We start from the raw sequence: 20,367 nt of genomic DNA, 5'->3' as shown, positions 1-20,367 counted from the left end.
GCCAATTTGAGAGCATTGATTCTGTCCATAATCTCCTCATAAGGAGGAGAGTCACTATCGAGCACCTTAAGCAGTTCATCAAACCAGAAATATGCGGCAGTAGTGACAGGGACAATGCATGAAATGGGTTGTAGAAGGTAACCCTGCTGAACAAACATCTTTTTAAGCAAACCTTCTAATTTTTTATCCATAGGATCCTTGAAAGCACAACTATCCTCTATGGGAATAGTGGTGCGTTTGTTTAAAGTAGAAACCGCTCCCTCGACCTTGGGGACTGACTGCCATAAGTCCTTTCTAGGGTCGACCATAGGAAACAATTTTTTAAATATGGGGGGAGGGACGAAAGGAATACCAGGCCTTTCCCATTCTTTATTAACAATGTCCGCCACCCGCTTGGGTATAGGAAAAGCTTCTGGGAGCCCCGGCACCTCTAAGAACTTGTCCATTTTACATAGTTTCTCTGGGATGACTAAATTTTCACAATCATCCAGAGTGGATAATACCTCCTTAAGCAAAATGCGGAGATGTTCCAATTTAAATTTAAATGTAATCACATCAGATTCAGCCTGCTGAGAAATGTTCCCTAATTCAGTAATTTCTCCCTCAGACAAAACCTCCCTGGCCCCCTCAGATTGGGTTAGGGGCCCTTCAGAGATATTAATATCAGCGTCGTCATGCTCTTCAGTAACTAAAACAGAGCAGCCACGCTTACGCTGACAAGGGTTCATTTTGGCTAAAATGTTTTTGACAGAATTATCCATTACAGCCGTTAATTGTTGCATAGTAAGGAGTATTGGCGCGCTAGATGTACTAGGGGCCTCCTGAGTGGGCAAGACTCGTGTAGACGAAGGAGGGAATGATGCAGTACCATGCTTACTCCCCTCACTTGAGGAATCATCTTGGGCATCATTGTCATTATCACATAAATCACATTTATTTAAATGAATAGGAATTCTGGCTTCCCCACATTCAGAACATAGTCTATCTGGTAGCTCAGACATGTTAAACAGGCATAAACTTGATCAGAAAGTACAAAAAACGTTTTAAAATAAAACCGTTACTGTCACTTTAAATTTTAAACTGAACACACTTTATTACTGCAATTGCGAAAAAACATGAAGGAATTGTGCAAAATTCACCAAATTTTCACCACAGCGTCTTAAAGCTTTGAAAATATTGCACACCAATTTTGGAAGCTTTAACCCTTAAAATAACGGAACCGGAGCCGTTTTAAGCTTTAAACCCCTTTACAGTCCCTGGTATCTGCTTTGCTGAGACCCAACCAAACCCAAAGGGGAATACGATACCAAATGACGCCTTCAGAAGTCTTTTATAAGTATCAGAGCTCCTCTCACATGCGACTGCATGCCATGCCTCTCAAAAACAAGTGCGCAACACCGGCGCGAAAATGAGACTCTGCCTATGCTTTGGGAAAGCCCCTAAAGAATAAGGTGTCTAAAACAGTGCCTGCCGATATTATTATATCAAAATACCCAGATAAAATGATTCCTCAAGGCTAAATATGTGTTAATAATCAATCGATTTAGCCCAGAAAAAGTCTACAGTTTAAATAAGCCCTTGTGAAGCCCTTATTTACAATCGTAATAAACATGGCTTACCGGATCCCATAGGGAAAATGACAGCTTCCAGCATTACATCGTCTTGTTAGAATGTGTCATACCTCAAGCAGTAAGAGACTGCACTCTGTTCCCCCAACTGAAGTTAATTGCTCTCAACAGTCCTGTGTGGAACAGCCATGGATTTTAGTTACGGTTGCTAAAATCATTTTCCTCATACAAACAGAATTCTTCATCTCTTTTCTGTTTCTGAGTAAATAGTACGTACCAGCACTATTTGAAAATAACAAACTCTTGATTGAATAATGAAAAACTACAGTTAAACACTAAAAAAACTCTAAGCCATCTCCGTGGAGATGTTGCCTGTACAACGGCAAAGAGAATGACTGGGGTAGGCGGAGCCTAGGAGGGATCATGTGACCAGCTTTGCTGGGCTCTTTGCCATTTCCTGTTGGGGAAGAGAATATCCCACAAGTAAGGATGACGCCGTGGACCGGACACACCTATGTTGGAGAAATGATAATCGTTGTACAAGAACCAGCACTTACTGGTATAAAATGCATGATTGTAAAAAGCAGTATGCATGGACTTAGATACAGGTAATCAGTTAAACATTATATTAATATAACAGTGTTGGATTTGCAAAACTGGGGAATGGGTAAAAAAGGGATTACCTATCTTTTTTAACAATAAAAATTCTGGAGTAGACTGTCCCTTTAATATAGATTTTATTCATGAGAATGTGTGCTATATGAATGTTTTCACAGTCAGACACTCTTGACTTTAAATTGTTAATTCAAACCAAGCAAATAAAGACTGTAAAACACAATGTCATTATCTGAGACACTGCTTATTAATGGTTTTGTTAAATTTACTTGTTGTGTACATAATTAAGAGGTGAGGAGTGAACTGTTTAATCATAGTGCATGTTTCAATCAATCCTTCGACATTTTATTCCATTTGCTATTACTGTGTTGGTTTTCAAATATTGTGTAGAAAACATATGCATGCAAAAAAAGCTCACCACACTATCCCTTCTCCCACGACCACCGCTATACGAAGATACAGAACTCTCATCATCTGTACACTATAAAGAACAAAGGCATAATTAAATGAACCAAACTAGCATATTTGTTTTTCCCTTAACCTCCAAAATTAGTGAAGCATTTCAAAGAAAAGCAAACATGGAACACACAGATGCAAAAAGCTTCTGGCTTTAAGTTAAATATTTAACTGTTAAAATATGCATGGGGAACAGATGCACTGTTTAATTATCTGAAGAGCATGGAAAAATAAGATTTTGTATCAGCTGAGTGGACATATCTACGCCATCATTTGGTAGATAAAAGACGCTAAAGGTCATTTCAAAGAACGACCCATATAACAACACAAATGTTTTGTTAGATAAATATTTTGTATGCTTAAATATAGTCTACATATAAGGTTATAATAGAACATTGGCCCTTTATGAAATAGTATTGCTTTGGCAAAGCCGCTAACAGAAGTCTTCTAGTGCAAGCAGGTTGTCTAATGACTGGATTGGGGAACTCTAATATCCTTTTGGTCAATTCTAAGTGACCTGGGCTTAAATTAAAATGAGGAGAAAAGTCACTGTTGAGAAAAGTAATGGAGAGAAACAAAATGATAAAGAAAAAAATAAAAAGGAGGTTCAAAATGAGTGAGATGAAGATATAAAATAAAGATGTGAAGGGAAGTTAACACTGAATCAATACGTTTAAGTCAACATCATTCTTTTCTGTTATCTTTCTTTTTTTCTCTTGGCTAGTAGCTGGGGGGGGGTCTCCTGCCTCATCTCACACTATGGGCTTTTACCTTTAAGCAGTGACATATATGTATTTCCTCCAATGATATTAACATGGTAGCACACAGTGAGCTTAGTTCACATTTAGGACCATGTCTAATTTAATGCAGGAAATGTTTGATAGTATTTTTACGCCCTATATAGTACCCCAGTTTTCTAGAAGGCATCCTAGTGAGAGAATGGTAATAAACCCTCTAAGCCTCTAGAAATTACATTTTGTACAAATACACATGCCTGTTATCTGATAACATGAACTATTTTTTTATACATTCCTGACAACTGTTTTCTAATCAGTGGTGCGGAAAGACACACACAAAATCTACACAAAAAATCAAACTAGTGGAATCTTGAGATTATTACAATGTGATATATCAGTTTGTTTTTCAATTGAGTTGTACAGTTTATAGCTCACATTTAAGGTGGAAAAAGTTCTGAAATGATTTATCTTTGTCTATTTTTTTTTACATCACAGAAACCTGACATTTTAAAAGGGGTGTGTAGACTTTTTATATCCACTGTGTGTATATATATATATATATATATATATATATATATATATATATATATATATATATACACACATATATATATATAGTATATATACACACACACACACACACACACAGAGAGATAATTATGAGCATAAATTCAACATAATTATTACACATTGAAGTAAGTCCACTTATGTCTTGTATTCTGAGGAACTGAAATAAATAAGTTTCTTGGAAAGTATTATTACTTTTTATACAGATCACAAAACTATCCTCCCAACAAATTCCTTTAAAAAAAACACTATGTTAATAATTTCCATATGATCAAACTTAGTTAAGTGATTTTGACAGCAGACAAGAACCAGAAGGCCAATCATGCCATATTACTATCTGAAGTATATTTGGCATTTATTCGAAGGATAGGCATATTCTAGATATTCATGAATTACCTTACACTATTTACCTTTATGACCTCTCTACTGAATGTCTTTTCTTTAAATCAACCATTCTTTCTGATCCAGCAACCCATCAACTTGAGATCATGATCCTTTCTATTATCCTTATCTTTTTAGTAAAGATACAAATATCTCAACAAAATAGTTGAGTCTAAGTAGAAGTCGGCCATATTGGAGTTTAACTAATTCACATTAAAGACTGTTTAAAGGAACAATGTACTGTACAATTTTCGATCTTTGTGTGTTCCCAATGATCCATTTTTTTCCTGCTGGAGTGTATTAAATTGTTTAAAAATAGCTCCTTTACCTTTTTTGTCATTTGCTGTTTTTCCTGGGAAAGACATCAAGCCCTCTTTAAAATGTGTTGTTGTATCCTCTGAAATTACAACAAACTTGTATCTGCTGCTTGCCTGAGTACACTGCCACTTTAACATCTCATTGTGCGTTTATGGTGCACAACAGTTTATTAACACTTCCTCATCCGAATACCATCTAATGATAGAACTACTTTGTCGTTTCCATACAACAATATGTTTAATGCACTGAGCATATGTTTATTTTGTAGTGCTTTAGTAACCTATAACAGGAAGTGGGCCTCAATAAAATACCTGATACATTTGAATAGTTATAGAATACTTTTACATATTTGGTTTCATGCAATGCCAGTAAGTCAAAGTAACTAATTTTTAAGTATTATTTTGTTTCTCGTCGTTACAAAAAAAAACTATGTTAGTACAAACTCAATGACAACAATCAACAACATGCTAAATTGCAGGACATTAAAAGATAAGTTTTAAACGATAAGTTTATCAGCCAATCAGGTTACAGAGCAGTCATGATTTTACTGACACCTAAATGTAGTGATTTGTAACACACTTTCTCTTGCAATAAATATAGTGCTGGTATAAGGCACACAATCATGCAAGATGAATTCTCACCACAGGGCTGCTTCGTGCTGAGCTGGCTCTTGAAGAAGAATAACTGTACTCAGATGGCTGGTGTCAACATGACCAAACAAAAGAAAACCACATGTACAGTAAGTGAACAAAACTAAGAATCTGGGGCAGAAAACACAAGTACAAAAAATAGGAAACTTACAGTGCGGGAATGGTAGTTAGCAACACCATCTTCATATAGTGACATCTAAGGAAAAAAAATTAAATACAGGATACAATTGGCTATCACTGCACAGCTGAAGATCAGATTGATAAGCAATCGGATAAAGAATTAAGTCCATTTTAATCAGAAAGAGGAGCTATATAAGTCCCGCTGAACATTTACTACACGGCTTCTAGAAAAAAAGCATTACTTAACCCCTTAAACAGTGATTACACTGCATAGCACTGTAATGCACCCAAGAGGCTAGAACACAATAACTATCAATATATTTTATTAATTTGTTTGCGGGTAAAATTGAGCAATTACTCACAAATCATTTATTTCGTGATTTTTAAAAAAAAAACATTTTTTAAGAATATTGGGAGTTTTATATTTCATTTACTTTCTAAAATAAAACTATGTTTGTACAGATATAACATTTTCCAAAGCTTCTGTTAATGTCCTGCATTTATAGTGCACAACTAAACTAAAACATGCAGAGTATATTTCAGTTTTCCTTCTATAGTGGCTATTTCTTTACTCAGTGAGTCTCATTTTATCTATTACAGTAAGGTGATGGTGAAATGAGCTTTCTACAGAGTCTGGAACAAAAAATATTCAGGCTATTTTAAGCAGTACTGGATTAGAACAGCTGATAAAATGTTGGTATCTGCAAATGTCTCTCAATTGCTTTGATCTTCTGTTATTGTTTTGTCAAACATGATTATTCAACACTAAATAGAAATGGCAATGGCTAATTCAATGACTTTGATAGCAACCCTAAGGCTAATAGGAAGAAATGTGTTATCCTAATATGAGCTTTGTGTGTATATATTTTATCCTGTAGTATTAAATAAAATATTTTAACCAGAATAATTCATATAGACAGGAAAAACTCTGCTGCCAAATATTAAAGAACAGAGGAGGTGTTTTGTTTTTAATGAACTGCCCATTACCATGTATAGGCGCCAACATGTGATAGTATCTTGCCGGATAGAGAGAAATAATCACTCAATCAAGTAAAAAAAAAAAAAACTGCATTTCCTGAGAGACCTTGTAGTTCTGACAAGGCTTCTTTTAGAATCTGAGACCAGAGAGCGTGAAGAAACAAAAAATCCATCCCAGAGACACGAAACCCAAAAAATATATTTCACGATTGAAAGTTTTAACCCCATTTCAGACAAAAACTTCCCCAAAAGACCAGAGCATTTTTAGCATTTTTGCCATCACTACATTTAAACAGAAATAGAGCATTTTTTATATTTACCTATCAAAACTATATATATATGTTTTTTTTAGTAGACAACACAAAGTATTGATCTAGGCCCATTTTGGTATATTTCATGCCACCATTTCACCGCCAAATGTGATCAAATAAAAAAAAAATTGTTAACTTTTTCACAATTTTAGGTTTCTCACTGAAATTATTTAACAACAGCTTGTGCAATCATGGCACAAATGGTTGTAAATGCTTCTCTGGGATCCCCTTTGTTTAGAAATTGCAGACATATATGGCTTTGGCATTGCTTTTTGGTAATTAGAAGGCCGCTAAATGCCGCTGCGCATCACACTTGTATTATGGCCAGCAATATAGGGGTTAATTAGGTAGCTTGTAGGGTTATTTTTAGCTTTAGTGTAGAGATCAGCCTCCCACCTGACACATCCCATCCCCTGATCCCTCCCTGACCACTCTCAAACAGCTCTCTTCACTCCCCCACCCCCCAAAGATCAGAAAATATGCCAGTACTAAAATAAGGCTCCTGTTTTTATTTATTTATTTATATATATATATATATATCTATATATACACATACACACACACATATATATGTATTTTAATATATTTTATGCAGTGTAGGATCCCCCCTTACACCCCAACCTCCCGGATCCCCCCCCCCTACCTATTTGCTGCCATCTTAGGTTTGCCTCAATTTATAATTTTTGAAAAAAATAATACATAAACCATTTTTTCTGTAGTGTAGCTGCCCCCCCTCCCAGATCACTTTCCCTCAAAGGATCCCCCTCCTTGCCTATCCTCCCTCCTTGCCAGCTTTCCCCCCCCCCCCCCCCACTTAGGTGTTGCGTGGAATAGCGGTCCCAACCACTTCTGCCTTCCTCCTGCCCCCTCCAGCGATGGGCCGCCCACCCGCCTACCTCATTACACTCCCACCCACCGATGTCCGATGCAGAGTGGCCCTCTCTGCATCAGTAACTCTGTAAATCTATTTCTGCAGTGCCCCACTTCTGGGGCATGCAGAAATAGCACGGTCTCGCTATTTTGAGCGAGATCACGGCAGAGAGAAGCCCAGGACAGCAGCGACATACAGGGTATGTTGCTGGTCCTTAAGGGCATAACGACCAGCGTCGTACATGGTACAGTGCTGGTCGTTAAGGGGTTAAACAACTCTCCAATTGACTTCTATTATCTAATTATCTTAATTATCTTGGTATCCTTAGTTGAAGGAGCAGCAATGCACTACTAGCAGCTATATGAACACATTAGGTGAGCCAATGACAGAAGAGGTATATATGTGCAGACACCAATTAGCAGCTCTTGAGTCTACCTAGGTATCCCTTTTCAACAAAGGATATCAAGAGAAAAAACGAATTAGATAATAGAAATAAGCTGGAAAATTGTTTAAAATCACATGCTCTATCTGAATCAAGAAAGTAAATATTTGGGTTTCATGTCCCTTTAATCTATAATGAAAGTGAGGATGTAATTCTTAAACATTTATTGTCAACAAAGAGCGCTTATGTATAATGTGTCTTCCAGAAACTTCCATAAGATCCATGCCTAAAAATGTGCAGTGGTAAAATGAACCCAATTCCTAAAGCAAACACAATTTTATCTAAACATGTTCGCTTGCTCTTACCATGCTCTACTCTCCCACACAAATATTATTTGCTCTCCTTAGCTGTAATGATGGTCTGTATACAAATGTGTGCCTCTTTCATGATTCAGATACTGCATGTTATTTTCAATAACTGTGCAAATTAATTCTATTATCACATTTGTTCTGTTCTCTTGGTATCCGTTGTTGAAGAGTAACTCCAGATAGGCACATATGAGCTAAGGAGTGCTCATAAAACAAAGGGATTTGAAACTCAAAATGTTTCTTTCATGATTCAGATAGAGTATGCAATTTTAAACAACTTTCTAATTTACTTCTATTATATTATGTTGAAAAGCAGGTACGTAAACTTCTATTTGATAATAGAAGTAAATTAAAAACTTTTTTTAAAATTGTATGCTCTGTCAATCAAAAAAGAAAACTTTTGGGTTTCTTATCACTTTAAGCATTTTATGGCAACAGTGTTTCGACAATGCGTTGACCAATGGTTCAAACATTGTCATTGCCAATACTGATGTCATCGAATACTAAAGACACGTGCACTCTCCTAAACTTCAATGAGCCTATGTAGATTTACTGTTCAAAGGATACCAAAAGAACAATGCAAATTTGTTAATAGAAGTAGTTAGAAAGTGGTTTGAAATTGCATGCTCTATTTGAAGAGAGAGGAGAGAAAGGAGAGGAGAGAGAGAAGAGAGAAACAAGAGAGAGAGACAAGAGATATAGAGGAGAGAGAGAGAGAGGAGAGAGGAGAGAGGAGAGAGGAGAGAGAGAGAGAGAGAGAGAGAGAGAGAGGAGAGAGGCGAGAGAGAGGCGAGAGAGAGGCGAGAGAGAGGCGAGAGAGAGGCGAGAGAGAGAGAGGCGAGAGAGAGAGAGGCGAGAGAGAGAGAGGCGAGAAAGAGGCGAGAGAGAAAGAGGCGAGAGAGAAAGAGGCGAGAGAGAAAGAGGCGAGAGAGAAAGAGGCGAGAGAGAAAGAGGCGAGAGAGAAAGAGGCGAGAGAGAAAGAGGCGAGAGAGAAAGAGGCGAGAGAGAAAGAGGCGAGAGAGAGAGGCGAGAGAGGCGAGAGAGAGAGGCGAGAGAGAGAGGCGAGAGAGAGAGAGGCGAGAGAGAGAGAGGCGAGAGAGAGAGAGGCGAGAGAGAGGAGAGAGAGAGGCGAGAGAGAGGAGAGAGAGAGGAGAGAGAGAGGAGAGAGAGAGGCGAGAGAGAGGAGAGAGAGAGGCGAGAGAGAGAGGCGAGAGAGAGGCGAGAGAGAGAGGCGAGAGAGAGAGAGAGGCGAGAGAGAGGCGAGAGAGAGACGAGAGAGAGAGAGAGGCGAGAGAGAGGAGAGAGGCGAGAGAGAGGCGAGAGAGAGGAGAGAGGCGAGAGAGAGGCGAGAGAGAGGCGAGAGAGAGAGGCGAGAGAGAGAGAGGCGAGAGAGAGAGAGGCGAGAGAGAGAGGCGAGAGAGAGAGAGGCGAGAGAGAGAGAGGCGAGAGAGAGAGAGAGAGAGAGAGGCGAGAGAGAGAGAGAGAGGCGAGAGAGAGAGAGGCGAGAGAGAGAGAGGCGAGAGAGAGAGAGGCGAGAGAGAGAGGAGAGAGAGGCGAGAGAGAGAGGCAAGAGAGAAAGGCGAGAGAAAGGCGAGAGAGAGGCGAGAGAGAGGCAAGAGAGAGAGGCGAGAGAGAGAGGCGAGAGAGAGAGAGAGAGGCGAGAGAGAGAGAGGCGAGAGAGAGAGAGGCGAGAGAGAGAGAGGCGAGAGAGAGAGAGGCGAGAGAGAGAGAGAGAGAGGCGAGAGAGAGAGAGAGGCGAGAGAGAGGCGAGAGAGAGAGAGAGGCGAGAGAGAGAGAGGCGAGAGAGGCGAGAGAGAGGCGAGAGAGAGGCGAGAGAGAGAGAGAGGCGAGAGAGGCGAGAGAGAGGCGAGAGAGAGAGAGGCGAGAGAGAGGCGAGAGAGAGAGAGAGAGAGGCGAGAGAGAGGCGAGAGGTGAGACGAGAGGTGAGAGAGAGGCGAGAGAGAGGCGAGAGAGAGGCGAGAGAGGCGAGAGAGAGGCGAGAGAGAGGCGAGAGAGAGGCGAGAGAGAGGCGAGAGAGAGAGAGGCGAGAGAGAGAGAGGAGGCGAGAGAGAGAGAGGCGAGAGAGAGAGAGGAGGCGAGAGAGAGAGAGAGGCTAGAGAGAGAGAGAGAGGCGAGAGAGAGAGGCGAGAGAGAGAGGCGAGAGAGAGAGGCGAGAGAGAGAGGCGAGAGAGAGAGAGAGGCGAGAGAGAGAGATAGAGAGGCGAGAGAGAGAGAGAGAGGCGAGAGAGAGGCGAGAGAGAGAGAGAGGCGAGAGAGAGAGAGAGGCGAGAGAGAGAGAGAGGCGAGAGAGAGAGAGAGAGAGAGAGAGAGAGAGAGAGAGGCGAGAGAGAGAGAGAGGCGAGAGAGAGAGAGAGGCGAGAGAGAGAGAGAGGCGAGAGAGAGAGAGAGAGAGAGAGGCGAGAGAGAGAGTGCTGTCCATAGTACTGAACCAACATTTTGCTGGCTCCTTAGCTTAGATGACTTCTTTTTCAAATAAAGATAGCAGGAGAACAAAGAAAAATTGATATTAGAAGTAAATTAGAAAGTTTCTTAAAATTGCATGCTCTATCTGAATCATGAAAGAAAAAATTTGGGTTCAGTGTCCCTTTAATTTAAAACAACTATTACCTTTCTGATTACAGTACTGTACTATCTTTCTGAGGGGACTAAGAATACAAAGGATTTAAACAGGATATAAAACTACCTTTAGGTTACATGTCATAATATTGCATAAATGACATAAGATATTGTTGTTTACAATGCCGTCTTTGTTCCATTTCACAGATGAAAATATACAAATATTCTGAAATCCAAACATTTTTTAGCAGTTTGGATAAAGGGTTTTGTACCTGTACATTGTTGCTCCTGCTTTTCAGCAACTGATACCAAGAGAATGAAATATATTTGATAATAAAAGCAAACTCTCATGCTTTATTTTAACCAGGAAAGTAAAAAAAAAAAAAAAAAAAAAATATTTTCATTCATTGCATTTGAATACTCATGCATTTAATATAAAACTAAATATTTGTGCATGTCCTTCATAGAAACAACAAAACAATAGCAAAGGTTTTCATAAAGTGTTAGGACGCTGTTCCATAATGGAATCCATAAACTTGCATTTAAACCAGAGCAGCTGATTAATGCATTAGTGCATTGCTTTCTGCACACAGAAGCCAATTCCAAAGCTAAGCTTGTTTTTGCTCTAACTAATCCAAGCACATCGTACTAACCGAACTTGAACTTCGAGTCAAAGGAGTACTTAACTTAGGAGATGCCTGTGAAGAAAGAAAGTGTTTACTGTATCTGCATGGTTCATGATCAAGTACCAAATCAAAATATGAACTCAATCTGCAATAAAAGCAAAGCAAATTTACTATTTCTTTTCATTCAACATATCAAGAACTAAAAAAAAAGATTTAGGAACATTTTACACAGTAGAAAATAAATTACTTGAGAACGTTGGGAAAAAATAGACTTATAAATGCAGTACTTTCCTCCTGGGAAATCTTTAGGAAGTAATTAATTTATTTAATAAGTGTTAAATTGTAGTTAAATATGCTGAACAAATCACATAATTTTAATAAAATAGCAAATGAAAACAAAATTCTATTAAAAAAATATGGAGCTATATATGTTTTCTATTGAAGGAGGATGTAGAGATAAATTGTAAAGCTGAGAATTTCGCTTTCTTGATCATAAAATAGGCCAGACAGGCTTGAGATCGTGATTGTGCATCGTTATGTGTAATACTATTTTCTGCCTCGTAGAATCCCAAGCGGCATAGGTTAAAGGGACACGAAACCCAACATTTTTTCAATTTTTCAAAAAATTCCAATAAAAATTGCTTTGTTCTAATATTATTCTTTGTTGAAAATATATTTAGGTAGGTAGCCTGCACATATGTCTGCAGCACTACATGACAGGAAATAGTGTCACCATATAGTGCTCTTGCTAATATTTAACATTGTTGCAAAACTGCTGCCATATAATGCTGCAGACACGTGCACACGACTGAGGTTACATTCCTGCTTTTCAACAAAGGATAACAAGAGAATGGAAAGTTGTTTAAAATTGTATGCTCTATCTGAATCATGAAAGAAAAAAAATGTGTTTAGTGTCCCTTTAAACCTGCTTCCCTACATGGCACCCAAATCAGTTATAGCATTTTAAAACTAAGAAACACAAAGTAGGAGTGAACAATATATTATTTTCACTTTCCTCTTAATACAATACCTTTTGTACTAATATTTATTATTGCTTTTTAATTTGTCTAATAAGATCTTTAAAATGATCAGATTAAAAAAAGAAGTAACAGTCACAAAACTAGAATAGATCACACAAACTCTCTCTTAGTGAGTTAAAACAATTAAGAATTTTGGGAAAGGTTGATACAATGAAGCGGACGGGATTATACTGGTAATCTTGTGTAATTACCATTAATCTTAATTTGTACATGAAACACTTTTTTAATAATTAATGATCTGCAGTTGAAAATAATTAAAAGGGACATAGATGTGCTTTAAAGAGTATTACATTAGAAATATTACCACTTGTGCATTAAAATGACTTTGCTTTATTATTTCACTTTTCCATTAAAAAAAAATTGCCCACTTTCAGACTGCATACCGGGGCAGATTTATCAAGGACCAAATGCTCCTATGCGCTGCAGGCTTGCTCATTAAAATCAAGTCATGCAATTGCTCGATTAGCTGAATGAAAGCAAGGGGTGGCATTAAATACGAGCTAATGAATGCTGCCCACAAATTTTGATCCTGGACAGAGAAGGGCACGACCTGCAAACCTTGTCCATCCAGATCATGATAAATCTGCCCTATATATTCTCTTTATTGACCCACTTGAAATCCTAGCTTTGCACTATGTTGAAACTAAACTTCCTGAAATCAGAGCAATGGATATGAAGTACATTTGTCTCTTATGTTTTAGTTGTGTTAATGTTTTCTATGTAATGATTCCCTGCGTTGTGTGGGTCTTACATTTGGTGATATTACTAATGTTTTAAAGACTGTATATTTTGCTCTGCAGTTCCTGGCTATAATAATAAGCACAGTGTTGAACATGAGACTTGTCTTGTTCAATAAATGTTCCACTCATACCATTTTACTGTTCACCCTTAAAGGGCCATAATACCCAAATGTTTAAACACTTGAAAGTGATGCAGCATAGCTGTAAAAAGCTGACTAGAAAATATCACCTGAACATCTCTATGTAAAAAAGAAAGATATTTTACCTCAAAAGTTTATCAGTAGCCACATCCCATTGTAAAGGACTTCTAAGCAACAAATCAGTATGTCTGTCCCGGGACAGTTAAGGGAGTGAGCTTACGTGCACACTCATCTTATTTCCATATTCAGTGTAAGGAAGTTTACTATGAAATCTCATGAGAGTTAAGTGAAATCTCATGAGATCACAGTAAAAGAGTCCATGACCTCAGCACTGCTGATGCTGATTGGCTGCTGTTCATTTCTTAATTTTTTTTAATTTTTTTACCTGCAGCTGGGTTGCAGCTGAGTATAACTTTCTCCAACATAGGTGTGTCCGGTCCACGGCGTCATCCTTACTTGTGGGATATTCTCTTCCCCAACAGGAAATGGCAAAGAGCCCAGCAAAGCTGGTCACATGATCCCTCCTAGGCTCCGCCTACCCCAGTCATTCTCTTTGCCGTTGCACAGGCAACATCTCCACGGAGAAGAGTTTTTTGGTGTTTAAATGTAGTTTTTATCCTTCAATCAAGTGTTTGTTATTTTAAAATAGTGCTGGTATGTACTATTTACTCTGAAACAGAAAAGAGATGAAGATTTCTGTTTGTAAGAGGAAGATGATTTTAGCAAACGTTACTAAAATCGATTGCTGTTTCCACACAGGACTGTTGAGATGAAGTAACTTCAGTTGGGGGAAACAGTTTGCAGACTTTTCTGCTTGAGGTATGACTGGCCACATTTCTAACAAGACTTTGTAATGCTGGAAGGCTGTCATTTTCCCTATGGGGACCGGTAAGCCATTTTCTTAGTTTAAGTAAAAGAATAAAGGGCTTCATAAGGGCTTATAAAACTGGTAGACATTTTTCTGGGCTAAAACGATTACTTTACTAGACATATTTGGCAGATTATAACTCTTATAGTTATTATAATCTTGGGGATTGTTTTAAAAAAACGGCAGGCACTGTATTGGACACCTTTTTCAGATGGGGGCCTTTTCTAGTCATAGGCAGAGCCTCATTTTCGCGCCACTAATGCGCAGTTGTTTTTGGAGAGCAAGGCATGCAGATGCATGTGTGAGGAGCTAAGAACCACTGAAAAAGCTTATAGAAGGCGTCATTTGGTATCGTATTCCCCTCTGGGCTTGGTTGGGTCTCAGCAAAGCAGATACCTGGGACTGTATAGGGGTTAAATGTAAAAACGGCTCCGGTTCCGTTATTTTAAGGGTTAAAGCTTTCAAATTTGGTGTGCAATACTTTTAAGGCTTTATGACACTGTGGTGAAAATTTGGTGAATTTTGAACAATTCCTTCATACTTTTTCACATATTCAGTAATAAAGTGTGTTCAGTTTAAAATTTAAAGTGACAGTAACGGTTTTATTTTAAAACGTTTTTTGTGCTTTGTTGACAAGTTTAAGCCTGTTTAACATGTCTGAACCATCAGATAAGCGATGTTCTATATGTATGAAAGCCAAGGTTTCTCCCCATTTAAATATATGTAATAATTGTGACATAGTGTCCAAAAAAAGTAGGGACAATGATGCCACAGATAATGATATTGCCCAAGATGATTCCTCAAATGAGGGGAGTAAGCATGGTACTGCATCATCCCCTTCTGTGTCTACACCAGTTTTGCCCACACAAGAGGCCCCTAGTACATCTAGTGCGCCCATACTTATTACCATGCAACAATTAACGGCTGTAATGGATAATTCTATTGCTAACATTTTATCCAAAATGCCTACTTATCAGAGAAAGCGTGATTGCTCTGTTTTAAACACTGAAGAGCAAGAGGACGCTGATGATAACTGTTCTGACATACCCTCACACCAATCTGAAGGGGCCAGGAGGGAGGTTTTGTCTGAGGGAGAAATTTCAGATTCAGGAAAAATTTCTCAACAAGCTGAACCTGATGTTGTAACATTTAAATTTAAACTAGAACATCTCCGCGCACTGCTTAAGGAGGTATTATCTACTCTGGATGATTGTGACAATTTGGTCATTCCAGAGAAATTATGTAAGATGGACAAGTTCCTAGAGGTTCCGGTGCCCCCCGATGCTTTTCCTATACCCAAGCGGGTGGCGGACATAGTAAATAAGGAGTGGGAAAGGCCCGGCATACCTTTTGTTCCTCCCCCTATATTTAAGAAATTATTTCCTATAGTCGACCCCAGAAAGGACTTATGGCAGACAGTCCCCAAGGTCGAGGGGGCGGTTTCAACTCTAAACAAACGCACTACTATTCCTATAGAAGATAGTTGTGCTTTCAAAGATCCTATGGACAAAAAATTAGAGGGTTTGCTTAAAAAGATGTTTGTTCAGCAAGGTTACCTTCTACAACCAATTTCATGCATTGTTCCTGTCACTACAGCAGCGTGTTTCTGGTTCGAAGAACTAGAAAAGTCGCTCAATAAAGAATCTTCGTATGAGGAAGTTATGGACAGAGTTCAAGCACTTAAATTGGCTAACTCTTTTATTTTAGATGCCGCTTTGCAATTAGCTAGATTAGCGGCGAAAAATTCAGGGTTTGCTATCGTGGCGCGCAGAGCGCTTTGGCTAAAGTCTTGGTCAGCGGATGTGTCCTCCAAGACAAAATTGCTTAACATCCCTTTCAAGGGTAAAACACTGTTTGGTCCTGATTTGAAAGAGATTATTTCAGACATCACTGGGGGAAAGGGCCACGCCCTTCCTCAGGATAGGTCCTTTAAGGCTAAAAATAAGCCTAATTTTCGTCCCTTTCGCAGAAACGGACCAGCCTCTAATTCTACATCCTCTAAGCAAGAGGGTAATTCTTCTCAACCCAAACCAGCCTGGAGACCGATGCAAGGCTGGAACAAGGGTAAGCAGGCCAAGAAGCCTGCCACAGCTACCAAAACAGCATGAAGGGATGGCCCCCGATCCGGGACCGGATCTGGTGGGGGGCAGACTTTCTCTCTTTGCTCAGGCTTGGGCAAGAGATGTTCAGGATCCCTGGGCACTAGAAATAGTTTCTCAGGGTTATCTCCTGGAATTCAAGGAACTACCCCCAAGGGGAAGGTTCCACAGGTCTCAATTATCTTCAAACCAAATAAAAAGACAGGCATTCTTACATTGTGTAGAAGACCTGTTAAAGATGGGAGTAATTCATCCAGTTCCAATAGGAGAACAAGGGATGGGGTTTTACTCCAACCTGTTCATAGTTCCCAAAAAAGAGGGAACATTCAGACCAATTTTAGATCTCAAGATCCTAAACAAATTTCTCAGGGTTCCATCGTTCAAAATGGAAACCATTCGAACGATCCTTCCTACCATCCAGGAAGGTCAATTTATGACCACGGTGGATTTAAAGGATGCGTACCTACATATTCCTATCCACAGGGAACATCATCAGTTCCTAAGGTTCGCTTTTCTGGACAAGCATTACCAGTTTGTGGCACTTCCATTCGGATTAGCCACTGCTCCGAGAATTTTCACAAAGGTACTAGGGTCCCTTCTAGCAGTTCTAAGACCAAGGGGCATTGCAGTAGTACCTTACTTGGACGACATCCTGATTCAAGCGTCGTCTCTGTCAAAAGCAAAGGCTCATACGGACATCGTTCTAGCCTTTCTCAGATCTCATGGATGGAAAGTGAACATAGAAAAAAGTTCTCTGTCCCCGTCAACAAGAGTCCCCTTCTTGGGAACAATAATAGATTCCTTAGAAATGAGGATTTTTCTGACAGAGGTCAGAAAATCAAAACTTCTAAGCTCTTGTCAAGTACTTCATTCTGTTCCTCATCCTTCCATAGCGCAGTGCATGGAAGTAATAGGATTGATGGTTGCAGCAATGGACATAGTTCCTTTTGCACGAATTCATCTAAGACCATTACAACTGTGCATGCTCAGACAGTGGAATGGGGATTATACAGACTTGTCTCCGACGATTCAAGTAGATCAAAGGACCAGAGATTCACTCCGTTGGTGGCTGATCCTGGACAACCTGTCACAGGGAATGAGCTTCCGCCGACCAGAGTGGGTCATTGTCACGACCGACGCCAGTCTGGTGGGCTGGGGCGCGGTCTGGGAATCCCTGAAAGCTCAGGGTCTATGGTCTCGGGAAGAATCTCTTCTCCCGATAAACATTCTGGAACTGAGAGCGATATTCAATGCTCTCAAAGCTTGGCCTCATCTAGCAAAGGCCAAATTCATAAGGTTTCAATAAGACAACATGACGACTGTTGCATATATCAACCATCAGGGGGGAACAAGGAGTTCCCTGGCGATGGAGGAAGTGACCAAGATAATTCAATGGGCGGAGGATCACTCCTGCCACTTGTCTGCTATCCACATCCCAGGGGTGGAAAATTGGGAAGCGGATTTTCTGAGTCGTCAGACCTTCCATCCGGGGGAGTGGGAACTCCATCCGGAAATCTTTGCCCAAATAACTGAATTATGGGGCATTCCAGACATGGATCTGATGGCCTCTCGTCAGAACTTCAAGGTTCCTTGTTACGGGTCCAGATCCAGGGATCCCAAGGCGACTCTAGTGGATGCACTAGTAGCACCTTGGACCTTCAACCTAGCTTATGTATTCCCACCGTTTCCTCTCATTCCCAGGCTGGTAGCCAGGATCAATCAGGAGAGGGCTTCGGTGATCTTGATAGCTCCTGCGTGGCCACGCAGGACTTGGTATGCAGACCTGGTGAATATGTCATCGGCTCCACCATGGAAGCTACCTTTGAGACAGGACCTTCTTGTTCAAGGTCCATTCGAACATCCGAATCTGGTTTCCCTCCAACTGACTGCTTGGAGATTGAACGCTTGATTTTATCAAAGCGTGGGTTTTCAGATTCCGTAATAGATACTCTTATTCAGGCTAGAAAGCCTGTAACTAGAAAGATTTCCCATAAAATATGGAAAAAATATATCTGTTGGTGTGAATCTAAAGGATTCCCATGGAACAAGATAAAAATTCCTAAGATTCTATCCTTTCTACAAGAAGGTTTGGAGAAAGGATTATCTGCAAGTTCTCTGAAGGGACAGATCTCTGCTTTATCTGTTTTACTTCACAAAAGGCTGGCAGCTGTGCCAGACGTTCAAGCGTTTGTTCAGGCTCTGGTTAGAATCAAGCCTGTTTACAGACCTTTGACTCCTCCCTGGAGTCTTAATCTAGTTCTTTCAGTTCTTCAAGGGGTTCTGTTTGAACCCTTACATTCCGTAGATATTAAGTTATTATCTTGGAAAGTTTTGTTTTTGGTTGCAATTTCTTCTGCTAGAAGAGTTTCTGAGTTATCTGCTCTGCAGTGTTCTCCGCCCTATCTGGTGTTCCATGCAGATAAGGTGGTTTTGCGTACTAAGCCTGGTTTTCTTCCGAAAGTTGTTTCCAACAAGAATATTAACCAGGAGATTGTTGTACCTTCTTTGTGTCCGAATCCAGTTTCAAAGAAGGAACGTTTGTTACACAATTTGGACGTAGTCCGTGCTCTAAAATTCTATTTAGAGGCTACTAAAGATTTCAGACAAACATCTTCTTTGTTTGTTGTTTATTCTGGTAAAAGGAGAGGTCAAAAAGCAACTTCTACCTCTCTTTCTTTTTGGCTTAAAAGCATTATCCGATTGGCTTATGAGACTGCCGGACGGCAGCCTCCTGAAAGAATCACAGCTCATTCCACTAGGGCTGTGGCTTCCACATGGGCCTTCAAGAACGAGGCTTCTGTTGACCAGATATGTAAGGCAGCGACTTGGTCTTCACTGCACACTTTTGCCAAATTTTACAAATTTGATACTTTTGCTTCTTCAGAGGCTATTTTTGGGAGAAAGGTTTTGCAAGCCGTGGTGCCTTCCATTTAGGTGACCTGATTTGCTCCCTCCCTTCATCCGTGTCCTAAAGCTTTGGTATTGGTTCCCACAAGTAAGGATGACGCCGTGGACCGGACACACCTATGTTGGAGAAAACAGAATTTATGCTTACCTGATAAATTACTTTCTCCAACGGTGTGTCCGGTCCACGGCCCGCCCTGGTTTTTTTAATCAGGTCTGATGAATTATTTTCTCTAACTACAGTCACCACGGTATCATATGGTTTCTCCTATGCATATTTCCTCCTGTACGTCGGTCGAATGACTGGGGTAGGCGGAGCCTAGGAGGGATCATGTGACCAGCTTTGCTGGGCTCTTTGCCATTTCCTGTTGGGGAAGAGAATATCCCACAAGTAAGGATGACGCCGTGGACCGGACACACCGTTGGAGAAAGTAATTTATCAGGTAAGCATAAATTCTGTTTTTTACACAGAACTTACTCTGTTGAGCTGAGGAGATTGTGAGGTAAAATATCTTCTTTTTTTACATAGAGATACTCAGGTGATATTTTCCTGTCAGCTTTTTACAGTTATACTGCATCAGTTTCAAGTGATTTAGCATATGAGTATTATGTCCCTTTAAGCTGTGTAAGGGTAGTCATGTGATGACTCATCAGTCCTTTCTACCACTTTCATAATTATTCTCAACTTTGTATTTGTCTGTAGTCCGAGTCTTCTATTCCTTTTTCTCTCTCTCTCTCTCTCTCTCTCTCTCTCTCTAATCAAGTCACTAGCTAGCTGTTACGTCAGAAATTGCCAAAGACATGGGAAGGAAGCTAAGAAAAGATGGCCCACAACACGTGGCTGTGGAAAATGTAGAATGAGAAAATGTGAGTTAACAACTATTTTTTACTACATACAATTACTAATATATAAGGCAATTAGTAGCAGTTTGTGGGCCAAAGAACAATTTTTTATACAAAAACATAAGGTATTAAAATGTCCCTTTAATTTAAAATATGGCCGTGCAGTTATATATTATGTATTTTCCAGTTAAACAGCACAACTATATTT

At 39.7% G+C, this 20,367-nt stretch overlaps 1 protein-coding gene across 8 annotated transcripts in view; it reads right to left on the bottom strand.

The window, feature by feature from the left end:
• LRRFIP2 (LRR binding FLII interacting protein 2) overlaps window positions 1–20,367 on the bottom strand; it is a 658,447-nt gene that overhangs the window by 193,804 nt on the left and 444,276 nt on the right. For 4 of the 8 annotated variants that reach the window (XM_053714447.1, XM_053714452.1, XM_053714449.1 and 1 more), the window contains exons 1-4: window positions 11,553–11,636; window positions 5,444–5,488; window positions 5,284–5,340; window positions 2,602–2,664 (exon numbers count right to left, since the gene is read on the bottom strand). The exons of the other annotated variants lie outside the window; for them this stretch is intronic. In XM_053714447.1, the coding sequence (XP_053570422.1) occupies window positions 2,602–2,664; window positions 5,284–5,340; window positions 5,444–5,488 (165 nt within the window). In that variant the 5' untranslated portion in view covers window positions 11,553–11,636. Of the gene's footprint in view, window positions 1–2,601; window positions 2,665–5,283; window positions 5,341–5,443; window positions 5,489–11,552; window positions 11,637–20,367 lie in introns of those variants that run through there. 8 annotated transcript variants of the gene reach the window in all.

The sequence above is a fragment of the Bombina bombina genome, chromosome 5 (genome assembly GCF_027579735.1).
Source record: "Bombina bombina isolate aBomBom1 chromosome 5, aBomBom1.pri, whole genome shotgun sequence".
NCBI lineage: Eukaryota > Metazoa > Chordata > Amphibia > Anura > Bombinatoridae > Bombina > Bombina bombina.
The sequence above is the reverse complement of the archived record's forward strand: the minus strand, read 5'-3'. Positions and strand labels throughout refer to the sequence as shown.